General features: G+C 37.5%; 1 protein-coding gene across 1 annotated transcript in view; it reads left to right on the plus strand.

The window, feature by feature from the left end:
* Nucleotides 1-13,476, plus strand: part of LRMDA (leucine rich melanocyte differentiation associated) — a 680,646-nt gene that overhangs the window by 561,725 nt on the left and 105,445 nt on the right. The window contains exon 6 of the mRNA XM_055803455.1: nucleotides 9,954-10,038. Within this exon, the coding sequence (XP_055659430.1) occupies nucleotides 9,954-10,038 (85 nt within the window). The remainder of the gene's footprint in view (nucleotides 1-9,953; nucleotides 10,039-13,476) is intronic.

Raw genomic sequence — 13,476 nt, forward strand, 5'->3', positions numbered from 1 at the left:
CGTGTTCTGTAGTGGTGATATAACGGGTTGCAAAATATTGCAGGGAATGACTGAAGGAAGCTTGGGATTGAATACATTATTGGTGGACTTCCCTTCACATAAGTGACTTCTGGGTGCTTTTGCACCTTCTGTTGAAGCTGTAATATCTAAAGCCTCAGTACTGTCCTTTCACTCCTCCAGGGCGATGAGCGCAGTGCAAGAAATGGCATGGTTGGGCAGCGGTGAGCTGGGAACTTGGGGAAGGGTTAGCGGCTGCTGGCATTGAGAGCTTTGTTTGTGGTTCTCTTTACAAGACACTTCAAAGAATAGTTGTCTATGACAACTCAAAATCCTCTAGCAACGCTTTGCAGAGTTCTCTGGTTTGAGATATGACAGGCTTATTTGTGGTGCTTGGTGGTTGTTTGTTTTTTTTCTTGCACTTTATTTTACTAGCGTGTAAGCCTGTTGCATCCTGCGTACTGGAAATGAAAAGAAAATAGTATGTGTGTTCCCAGATGGTGAAGAAGGTAAAGGTGCTGGTAAAGAAATGCAAGATAAAATATATACTTCTTGCTTGAACTTACTTTCCCAAACTCAGGCCAGCAGATTTTTCTTCATTGTTTTACACTTTTGTGGGCTTTTTCTCAATTTCCTGATTTTCATTAATATCAGTCTAAGAGAAGAAAAAACATTCAAGAACCTATTTTAGGGCTGAGTATGATTTAGCAACTTTGAATTTATTTTGTTGTGTGTCTGTGCGTGTGATTTTAAATGGATTTATTCTTATTTTAAAACCTAGCATTAAGTTTTACAGTGAATAGATTGCTTGTTGGATTGTATTAATGGGTATTACTTTCATTTACTCTTGTGTCGCTAGAATGTTCAAGTGCTCCTTTAGGGACAGATACTGTTACCTGCCATAATGAATGATACTGAACCACTTGAGCAGTAAGATTTAACTCATCACAAATGAAAATATTAGAGTCTGGTATACGATTAGGGAGAGGTGGTAACAGTGAAGTGACCTTCCTTCAACTCATTAAACTGAACTGAGTGAGCAGCAGAATCTCTTGCATCCTTCTGCTTGTAAGGGTAGACAGCTAAGACACCATTTTTTAAAAGATACAAGGCAAATACCATGCAGTCAGAAGTCACTTTTTTTTACTTTTTTTTTTTTTTCCCCCTACTGAATTTGAAAGACTAGTATTAAAAAGATGCTAAAATTCTTGGCTTTTTCAGTGATACAAGTTGAAAAATACTGGTCGTGAAAGCACAAAAATGGGTGTTTTTTTACGCTATATGTTACAGTAGAACCAATCAATTCAGGCTCCTTAGATGCAGTCATTGCCTTGTGATTATATTTGTGTAAAGTCTTGGAGCCTTTGATCAAAGAAAGGCATTTGTGACTAGGTCTAATCCAAGCTCTTTAAGGTGTTTAATTTGCACGGGGTGTGGGGGGGAAGAGGTTGATAACAGCTTGGATTTAAATTTAGTTTTGCTGAACTTTTGTTTTGAAAGGTTTTCTATTATACACTGCTTCCTTTTCCATACAGAAGATGGATCATTGAGTAAACCTAAAAGGGAAAGAGGATATGGGAGGAAATGGGTGGGGACTTGGAATTAATCTTCTGAAGAAAAATGTTTGATCAGCGGGTAGGAGAGGATGAAAACCTCTGATGTTGACAGCAGGCAGCTTTCTGACTAGTGCGTGATTGACAACTTTGATGCTCCAGTGGGGAGCGAGTGTCCAGCCGTGCTCAGGCATCCTCTGTCTGTGGGTGGTAGTGTTAATAATGTGGCAACTGGAAAGATTAATTGTGGACAAGCAGCAGGATTACGAGGAGGGCTTCACAGGTCTAAAAGGAACAGTGGTAGGAAGGCCTCTGATCTGTCAGCCCAAAAGGAAATTAGTTAGGGCAGGCTGGAGCAGGCTTAAAAAAGGGGGGGGGAGGGGGAAGATGGAGTAATGGGAGAAGGGAAGCATTTAGGATATTAAAACAAAATGAAAAGGATATTGAAAAAGGTCATAAGGGGATGGGGCTGATGTTCTTGAAAGACCTTAATACACAACATCCTCTTACAGTACATGCAGAGTTCAGCTTGTTCTGCTGGGAACTGCAAAGCGACGTTTGTGGTGGCCAGAGCTGCCACGTTAGGCAATACCTGTTACGTGTTCTCAAAATGAACCTGAGAATGGACTGAAACTGAGAATTCTCAAAGACATCTAAATGCAAAATACATGGGAGAGTTTACTTAAGCTGTTTCTGCGAGTTAGTAGCCGCTCTGTGTTTTACTTCCCACCCTTTTTGGTAGAAGTAGGGATTTTGCCAATAAATTCCGTGTTACCATTAAAGAGGCCATTCATCATGCTTACTAATGTTATTAATCAAGATACACCACAGTACTCTTAAAATGAGATCATTTTGATAAATCATGTATGACACGAAAAGACTTTATTCCTTTTAAGTGCAATTTAGACTGTAATTTTTTCCCTCATTTATGATTCATGGGAGAAACATGGATAAAATTCCCTTGCACATTTACTCCTTATCTTCAGTAATAACTCAAAACTGCTCTTAGATGAAAATTCAGGGTCTGATTCACCAAAGCTGAATGCCAGCTCATTATTTTCTGGCATTCAGTAGTCCAAAAATAATGTCCATACATTAGGTGCTTTTCACAATAGTTGAATTTGGCTGCACACCAGACATATCGATTACACTCAATTAAACCTAAATGCATAAGAATTATCTTTGTTCATTTACATTTTTGATCCAGTTGCACCCTGCTTTCAACCTTGCAATTTAACATTATGTGAAAACCAAAAGGTGAAGTAAATTCAAGTGAGGAGTGTAATCTCTCTTACAGGAGAGTAAGGGAAATATATTCTGAAATGCTTTGAATCTTCTTAAGCTCCACTACTTCTGTTAAATAAGCACAATTCTCTTACCTTTTCTTGTTAAAGGTTATTGGAATTGGAAGGCCAACCTAAATATAAGATCGCTGTTCTGCTTGTCATCCTGGTACTACAATAATTTGGCCTACTCTATTAATAGCATCACATATGAAAATAGGCTGCTAAAATGTCCAAAATTAATATTTGCTAAGTTCAAACTCACATGCTTGATTATAGCTAAAACATTTGTGTTAATTATTAAATCTAAAAATGTCAGAAATGGGTTGCAGCATTTTTTTGCTAACATGGGTATAAATATTAGATATTTTTTTGTTTATGCTTGTGTTTAGACATATAAAAAGAAATGTCTAGTAGAGAGATTTAATTTGGAAAGCAGTGTCATTTAAATTTTAGTGTTTCTCAAATCGTGAATCAAAGAGGATTGGCTTATCTGAATTACCGTCCCTTCTTTACTTCCTTCAGCAGCTGAAAGTATTTGAAGGAACGTGTGTAGCTGCCAAAAATAGCAGACCATTTGTATTTTGGAACCATTGGTCTCCACAAATTTGTTTCAATGCAGCAGATGTACGGTATATCCTGATACTACACAGGATGTTCCCTTACCACTGCCATCCAAATACTGGGGGGTTTATTCCTTGAAAAGTGGAATTTGAGGATTCAAAAAATGAAACTTCTCTTTAGTCTAATTAGATTTCTAGCCTCTTGAGAGCCAGTAGCTGGTGTGTGGCTGACTTAACTTTCTTCAAAATGTTAGTGTTATTCTATTGTTTTTTCGGCCCTTCAGACTTCACTTTGTGTTTGCATACTAGAAGAGCATTTTTCACTTCCACATCATGCTAAAAGTTATGCATCACAGACTTAGAAGGTCAGAATCCTGATAGTTTTTCGAAAAATTATTATTTTGAGTCTTAGTAGGCAAAAGAAACATAAAGCCAAAAATTTCTCTTATCCTGCCAATACCTGCCCTGAAGTTCCTTTCTGGTCTCATAAATTCACTCAATAATAATAATAATAATAAAAGAAAACAAGAAACTTAGGAAAGAGGCTCCCTATATTTTCGTAGGAAATCCTTTCTGATGAGATACTTTTATAAAAATAAATTAAGATGGCATATTAGTTCAGAGTAATCAGATTGTGTTTGTCTTCTTTATTAGGACTGGTTAAATTACTACTTTAAATTTTCTTAAAAATGGCTACTGATGAAAGTCAGTCATTCAGATCTTTGTGACATTCAGCAAAAAATGAGAAGCACAGTTTAAGCCATGAGGTCAAGACAAAACTGGGCAACACCTTTTTCCTTCCTTCCCGCTTTCCATCCAAATCTCATCTGCTGTGTTCTGTTTTTCAGTACTGTGGTCAAACGCCTAAAACCAGATTGTAAAATAAACCCCTATTTCTGTGTCAGGTTAGGAGGTCACCTCAGTAACCCTACAGAGATCAGGCAAGTTATGAGAACACCATGCATTTGTTTCCCCCTCTCCTCCTTAATTAAGGTGAGTCTAATTTATGCTGGAGGTTTGTAAAGGCAACGGCTAACTCACAGTTAAGGATGCTTGGCTGTGGAGCAGGGGAATTGGGAAATGCTGTTTCCTCAAGGAAAGCTGGCCCTCCACGTGAGCATGCCATGTCACCTGTTGGTTTCCCAGGAACAACAGTTTATTGGAAACAGGCCGGCCCGTTGGAGAGCTGTAGCCTAGTTCCCAGCTAGGGAGAAGAGAGCAAGAGCTTTTGTAGCCTGCCATATGCAGTGGTCCTGTCATGTCCTGCTTTTGCACATCATCTAGTCTCTTTCTTTATCCCTTCTTTCGCATTTTACCCCTTTCTTTCACTGGCTGTATGGCTCCTGAGTTCCTAGAAAAGCAAATGTAGATAAAGTTGTTTTTCCCTGACCGTTCCCTAGGAATGGTTAAAGATGTGGTGTACTGTTGCTTCCCATCCTATTTTCTGCTATCACGAGGCTCTTGAAGACCTCACAGTGAAATCAAAGCCCCATTGTGCTTGGTGCTCTGCAAACTCATGGGAAGAAACAGTCCCTCTAAAGCAGTGTTTTGGTACTCTCTGCCAACATGTCATAAATTCAACCCAAAATGAATACTTTGAAATCTTTTTCTGTTCTTAGGCAGACTGTGTTCCTCATCGCACATTTATATATGTTTTATGTACTAATTTAATCTGTAAACTATTAATTTCTAGTTAGTTATACCTAAAAATTTTTTGGGAAAAATCTTGAGGAGGAGTTCTGCGGAAAGTTTCTGAACATTTTATCACAAATATGAACAAATCGTGATGGTCCAATATTCTCATGGGTTAAGACGTGTGAGTTGATGCCATCAGCATTATGAAGGGATCGAATTGACACATTGCTGATTTATTGGTACACAGATATTTAGGCAAGTTTTCACAATATATGCAAGTTATTGAAGACTGTTGCTATTGTGTCTCAGAGAAAATATGTGTGCACAAGAGATTTAAAATGAGTCCTTAGGCTAAGTAGGTGTTCATGCAGACATTTCTTGATATTATAATAAGCCAGGTATCTGCTAAAGTATGAATACTTTTAGGCATTGAGTGTGTTTGAGACAGAATAAACTTAACAGGAAAATATTACGGTTTGTTTACATAAAACAAAGTCTTTCAAAAGTATGAGTTGATCCTTTAAGTTGGAACTATACCACAGATTGTCCCATTAATCATATACCTTTCTGGAGAAATGTTTTTTTGTCAGTTTAAAAAATGTATAATACAGTGACTTCCTTCGCTCTTAATTGTAGTTTCCCTGTGGGTATATTAAAAATCTTTTTAAATAAATCATACTTTCTTACTAAATCCAAGTTTTGCATCTGATAATGCGGTTTCTACCATTGGGCTGATCACTGCAATGTTATAATATTGTTTTCCATTTTTTATTTGAATGTAAATCACCAAATGAGAAGCAAGGAGCTTTCAAATTGCTTAGGTCATTTCTCTGTGACCTTACTAGATGACTTTGACAAGTGTTAAAACTGTGATGAATGAAAATAAACAACAGTATCACAGAAGTCAAGAATTCTTGATAATTGTGGGTCAGACTTAGAGAATGAGTATCATGCTGTCCCCAGGAAATTTGCCTCTTCATCAGCTCCCTGAAAAGAAAATAAATGAGTTGCACTGGGAAATGTTGGGGATTTGAGATATTCCCATACTAGATGAGAAACATGTTGCAAAGGAGAAATCCCCAACACCTAAAATATTTTCTAAGGTGCAGATACAATCAGATCCTTAGCAATCCAAGCAGTGTCTTGAGCTCCCTAAATAAATAATACTTCCTCAATTATTTTGTTTTTTTCTACCACTTCTCATTGGAATTAGATGTATTTAGCTAAGGAAATCTTCCTTTGTATGTATGTGTGTATTGAAACAATTTTACTTGCCCCATCTTTCCATAAGTGCATTGTATATCTGTTGATCCCTTATCAGGAACATGCCAACATGCTGCTCTTCTTCCTGTATTGTAAAATTTGTCAAGTGTAATATATTAATGGCTTCTACAGTTACTGATGTGTGTAGGTGTCTAAAGAATTTGTGGCATGCCTTAGAAATAAGGGTAAATATTAGCAGAGAAATACAAGGATGCAAATACAACCTATGTGACACAAATAGAAGAATATCAACTATCAATGGGTATCAATGCTTTTCCATTATAGCCAATGTAGCCTAATATCAAGCCACATTTTACTCATCAACAGAAAGCAAAATCTCCTAAACAATAACCATTGCTTGAATTAAAATTACTCTAAGTTTAGGGTTTGAGAGGTTTTTCGTTGAATTTTTTTGGTCTGGTTCATTGGTTGTTGTTTGGGTTTTTTTCCTACTGTAGCTTCTCCTGCATCTGTAATTTTGATGAACAAGGTTTGAAAATCTGGCACTCTTTTACAATCTGTTTAGTAACAAGTACAATACTTAGCTTGCACAAAACATACAGGCTCATATGAAAGCAGAGATATCTCAATTTAGTAAATGTTTGGTTACATGCCTAACTTAGGCTGTGAATAGTCTTTATTGGCCTTGTAACTTTTATACCTTGTACTACGGTATACTGCAAAGCTTGGATGGCTTTAACGCTTGCAAGGGTACAAGCTTCTCCTCTAGTAATACTGTTAGAATTTCTTTACTGAGCTATTTGGTGACCTTTTCCTGTAAAACTGCACCCATTGTAACCAGCTTCCCTCAAAACTCTTTGTATTCGTAGTTACCTTCCACTGCACAATAACTTCTGATGTGTATGTCACCAATACTTGAAGACATAGCTGCCACATGTCAATGCTGTCACTGTCAAAATATTCCACTGAATATTAAGAGTAATACAATCTATACAAATCTTTTTGGAAAATAGCTTAGGGCCAAATGTCAGTATTTGGTAGGGAAAACAAATAATTGTCTTTCTGCTGGTGCACAGGTTTACTTAGAAACGCTATTCGGGATTCCAGCCAGGGTCTCTGAAAAACAATCCTAACCCTGGATGATATTCTGTAGAATTAAAGTTGCTCTAAGCGATTGCTTAGCTCAAAGGTAATGAAAACTGTTTGATATTTGACAGGGAATTATATACTGTACATAAAATAACAGCAAAACACCAATAAACAAACCCTCCTGTGTTCTTGCTTTTCCTAAAATTGGAAATAAAGCTAAATTGCCCCTTCACTCCAATATCCTTCTTAGAAGCTCTTGAATTTTGCTCACTCAGTGGTATATTGCTGAAAAGGCAAAGTCTCTTCCAGTAATTTTAGGAAAAGCTATCATCAAGCTGTCAACAGTCTAAATTGAGATTAAAAGTACCAAAGAGAAACCTTCACTATTATCACAGTCCCATATAAGTACACTTGAATAGGCAGATAACATCTAGAGTGTACAGTACGAGACCACTTATTTCTCCAGCTTTTGGAGTGATTTACAGGAATGAAGTCTTATGTTAAATAGTTAGTGACATTTTTTTCCTGTCTTACCCAGAACAACTTGACCCAAAGAAAACAGATAGTCGTGAACAGATGCCTGTTCTTGGAATTAGTTTCACATGTCATGTTGCTGGATGTTAAGGGCATCTGTCTCATCCTCTGAGGTGTTACGTGCCCTCTGCTCCTATTGATCATCAAAGGGAAGATTTCTGATACTTCGTAGTCCAGGGTAGATTGAGCTGCATGCTTACAGTTCATCAGAATCAAAGTATTATTCACTGTGTCTGAAGGTAAGAGTCATGTCTGTGGCATTACCTCTGAAAAGGAGGGACCCTGAAAAACGTCTATTATCACTGGTGAGTTGGTGAAGTCAGGATTTTCTGGATTTTTATTCATAGCCGACAAGTAGCATCCTTGCTGTTTAGGCAAACCCGTCTCTATTAAGATGTTTGTTTTGATGCATGATGTGTCCTCATGTTATGACCTGATTTTTGTTAGGGACAAAAATGGGACTGCAACTGTGGTCTGACATAGAAGTTGGCAGCTGGTCTCCAAAAGCAAAAGCTTATACTAATGTACAGAGTCACTCATCTCTCGATATTTTAATATACTGTTGTTTAGGAGTCTAGCAGCTACGACAAAGAAGATTTCTAAGTTACAGCCTGGTCCAGTCTATTTCCATGGTTAATTGTCATTATTGTGGATTTCTGATGGTTCTGAGGTTTAGTCTGACAATTAAGATTTTAATTCGTATTTAAGCTTTTTCTTCTCCAAAACATTATACACCTATTTTACACTTTTGTCTTAACCAGACATTGTAAATCTGGTTTTGAATGCATTTCAATTAAAAAAAAATAAAAATTTTTGAGATTATGATTAATTACAAAATAAGAAGTAAGAATGAAGTGGATTCCTTTGCCTTTTGAAGCTTATAAACCAATATATCTTTAGGGAACTACCTGCATCGAAGATAGCAACTATTTTCTCAAGACTCTCTTTAGTAAATTATTTACAAAATCATTTAGCTTTTGTATTTCTTCTTTTTATTTGTCTCATATTTTCTATTAAAAATTATCATGTGACTTTTAGTGGCCATTTTCCTTTGTGTCTTCTATTAAAACCTATCGTCTTTTTATGTACATTGCAAGGTAGATTGTAAACCCTACAGAGCAAACTCTGTGCCTGAAACTGGATGTATCACTACCATGATATCAGTCCATCTAACTTAAACTGAATTTTAAACAGGGTGATGATGTTTCAGATTCACCAGCACCATCCTTTATTTTCATATCTTCCTCCTAACAACACAACACTGCTGCTCTATAGCTAAAAAGCAAGGTGGTAAATGTGGCTTGTCTTGGAGTGATATTGCTCTTTCCTTCAGATGATACATCCAACTGGGTGAAGATTTATTGCACTTTTATTGCGAACTATAGCTTCATGGTCTAATCTTTCTAAATTGGCATCATAGGATCTTGTAATTTTTGTTATGGGGAGAGGTTTAGGTTTCCTCTCTTCTCCTTTACACGTTTTGCTTTTAAGGATTCTGAGTAAGTCTTATTGGTACTTGCTTCTTTAAATGTATTCGGCTTCTGGTGTGGGTTTTAAATGTTTATTATTAATATTTCCATATACTTGCCACATTTTTGCATTATAGTTTTTAAGAGATCCCTTTATTAAGTTCACAGAACAGTGGGATGGCAGAATCTGATTTTTGCTTAGTTTTGAGAAGTATGGTATCTTACCCCAGCTTTCTGTTTTCTGTCTCCTTTTTTCACATGTGGACTCACTCATAACTTCCTTTGGGTAAATATTAAGCTGTTTCACCAAGAGAAACATTTTTAACATCACCTAAAGATTCCCTGATAAAGATGGCAATTTTTTGAAGCTGTGAGCTGTAGAATCTGCTCCTTTAGTAATCATGCCTAATAGCATTGTGCAAACTCTTGTGAGCACAGCTGCCTTGAAGGATTGCAGGCAGCCTTAACAAACCCAAACAAATCCTCCACGGCTGGTGGCTCTGTGCACCTGTAACCATATCATAGCGCTCATCTTGCAGGGGCGTCCTCTTAACATAATCATTGGCTTTCACTCAGAGTACTGATAACACTTGTTTTTTCACCCAGGCTTCCAGTGATGCTGCCTCCACCTCTCCAGAGACCCACTACACACCTCTGCCGTCAGGATCCAGAGACCTCACCAACCACAGAGGTATGAACTTCTGTGAGGCGGGAGCTTTGCTGTAAGGCCTCCTCTGCGTTAGTTACTGCTGCCTTGGCACTGTACGGAGAACGCTGTGCCTTTCAAGCGCTAGATGAGAAAGCCATACCTGTCAAGACTACAGTTTTTAACTCATATTAAAAAGGATTTAAAGGTAGTCTACTGGGAAAGCAAATAAACCTATGGATAAAAACACTCAGTGATATTTTTGTGTGTGTGAGAAAGAAAAATGTGAAGAGATTAGAGTACTTAAATATTGCTAAGTAGATGATTACACGCGCCATTGGTAATTTTGAGAGAATTTGTAAACTTTCTAATATTTGTAAAGAGAGAGCTTTTTGGCAGTTTCACAATTTAGGGCTATAATTTTGAAATGTTAACACATTTTCGTTGCAATAAAAGGGGATTCATCTCTGTTTTTCAACATTAAAGGCGGATCAGCATTCAATTTCCTTTTTCACCAAGCCTTAGAACTTAAAAAGCACCTTGGGCAAAAATTCTCAAATTCCTTCTGCATACCTATGGAGCAAAAAGTTCAGGGAACAGGTGAAAAACTGAAGCAGTCAGGATGGGTACATTCCAAGCTCTTTCATCTTGGCTCCAAAAAGGAGAAATTTATAAAGCTTTAGCATTTTTCAGCTTAAAAACTAGAGCACCGATGCTCTTAATATTTATTTCCCACATGACGCGTGGATTCCATGTTGATGATAAACCGTTTGTATAGGGGCAGGTTTGGTAGAGGACTTGGGATTCAAAGTCAGTCTGAGGTTTATGAAGTGATGGTAGCTCACTTTCAGTGTGTGTTCAAGCTGTGCAGTGCTGCAGAAGACTGAGGCAGTGTTAGCAGAATGCTTTATTACTTGAAACCTCCTGAAAGAATCAGGCAGGTGATGCAGCTGAATGAGGAGCCGTGATTCAGGTGGGAAGGATGAGGGGAGCAACTGATGAGACTTTAACTGGTTGCAGCCTGTATTGCTGTGCTTGTGCCAGGGCTAAAAATGGGCGTGAGGCTACACTCTGGTCTTGGTGTAAATTTGTGTGGTGTGCTGGAATTCGGGCGTCCTGGATGTGCTCTAGTGCGTTGTGTTCTGACACTGAGCACATGCAGTAACTGGTGCTTTGTAAAGAGCAAGGGCCAAACCAAAATCCTGGATTTCAGCACTCACCTGGTCTTCAGAGATTAAAAAAACAAACAAACAACAACAACAAAAAAACCCAGAACAAATGAAAATAGCTGCAACCCAGTGTCCTCCTAGTTCCCAAGATATGTGTGGTGGCTTTGGTTTTCAGGTAAGCATATTTGCTTTGAGGCTGGATTTCTGGTCTTGGATTAAATGGCTAGGGACTAGAAGAACAGTAAGTAGAATGGCAGAACCTTGTAAATGCCTGCTTTCTATAAAATCCCGTATAAAGTACTATTAAAAGCAGGGTATCTTCAGATCTGTTTATTTAGATAATACTGAATTAGAAGTGTGGCGTCACGGCTGATTTTGGAATCTGACTTGGCGAAAGAAATGCCAGGATCATGAAGCTTCAAAGGATGTGTGCCAGCGTTATTAATTGACTCCCCTGGCACTAAAGCAGTTGCATGGCTGTAGTAGGTGTTGCAGAGATGTCGGTAGTGTCCATTCATAACTGGACCTCACCAGGTTCCAAGTACCACTGTCTTCATGAAGGTTTGAGAATGTCTGCTCACTTACTAGGAAAGGGGAAAATTATGTTCCCCAAATTATCAACTTCTTACCCTTAGGTGTGTGCATAATTCTTTATTAGTTCTGTCTTTATTCTTCCCAGAAATATTCTGCTTTGCATGCTAAACATGCTGAAAATTTCCTTGATGATTAAGCAGAGTTATAAATAAAGTGAATGGAGAAGAGAGTGTCATCCAAAAAAAGGGTAAAATTGGCCCTAAAAGAGACATTGTTAGCATGGTCCAATAAGTTTCTCTATATATGTATATATAAAATATTTTCACAAGGAAATAATTAAGAAAAGTTTCCAAAATTCCAGGTGTTGTAAATAAAGCTTGGAACAACCTGCTGGCAAGGCCCATTAACTCAATCAGCTTCTTTTATACAAAGAAAAATCTCTAAGTTAACAAGTCCATAAAAGATTAATTGGACTCAATAGAAAAATCTCCAAGAAAAAAATGAAATACTTAAACATGCTATTTTAGGTTCTGAATATCTTCAATACTTTTTTTTTTTTCACTGAATGCATTCAGTGCTGTAAAAAATGATTGAATCAGCTGTTGCATATGTAAGTATTGGCAGTTTTCAATGCAAACTGGAAAGAAGAATGCTCTAAGTTTGTGAGCGCTCTTATTTGTCCCTGGAGAAATGTGTTTACCAGAATCTGAAAGTCTGGCAAATGGTTTGGTACAGCTGTAAATTGATTTTTGGGAGGACTGGGAGGGGGAGCAGCAGCAAGCCGAATGTGTTTGAATGGTACAGTTTTGCTTGGATGTTTCTCGCTTTATTTATCTATGAATTTTGCAGGAAGAGCAAAAGCATACAATTCTGCATGTGTTGCACCATGCATCTTATAGCTTTCATGTTCATGCATGCGGTATGTTATTTCCAGACAGGATCTGGTCTTGTTGGGTTGACACAGTATTTTGTACAGGCAGCATTCAGGAACTGAAAAACCTCTCACTTTCAGAGCCCCCAGAAACAGCACGTGACAGTGAAGCATGAGCATGGAATAATACAGAATAATCACTGTAATTACTATATCAAGTGTTAGGATGCTTGAGTATATAAGTACATGAAGAGAGCCATAAATATTGGATACATATTTTGAGGGTCTAGAAAATATTTCCTCATCTTGGGAAAGTTTTTATTCCCTTAAATTACTTTGTTGCCTAGACCCACATTTCTAAGTTGAACCTTTACTTGATCCCGCTGTGCGTATTTTTTAGCAGAAAATGTATTGGCCTCCTATGCAGGTTTTGGGCACCTGACAGCAATATGTCTTGGTTCTTTATGAGATCTAATTGCTGTCCCATTAGGCAAGCCTTCCAAAGTGGTAATTTTATAGCCATCTTTATTTTTGTTTTGATTCCAAAACAATGATCTCAAACTCCTAAGGGTCTTCCCTTGGTCTTTGTTAAACTAGCATTTTCTGTCTCATTTTATATGGTTTTAGACACCAGTGATTTACTTGTGTGAAATTTGTGCAATTCTCTTACCCAGATAACACAAGTTAGTTTAAAGGAATGTCCCCCTGCCATACAATGCATTTCACTTATCTTTTAAATTCCAGTGCTTGCACTGTTGTAGTTTTCAAATTTTCTGGTGAAACAAAATATAATGGGCCCCACCTTTCTTTCTGCTTGTCCAGATCCACCTTTAAGGAAAAAATAAATCAGTTTCTTATTGTTGTTTTTAAATAGAAATGGCCACGCTCCCAATACACAAAGTAATGAAA

The sequence above is a fragment of the Falco peregrinus genome, chromosome 1 (assembly GCF_023634155.1).
Source record: "Falco peregrinus isolate bFalPer1 chromosome 1, bFalPer1.pri, whole genome shotgun sequence".
NCBI lineage: Eukaryota > Metazoa > Chordata > Aves > Falconiformes > Falconidae > Falco > Falco peregrinus.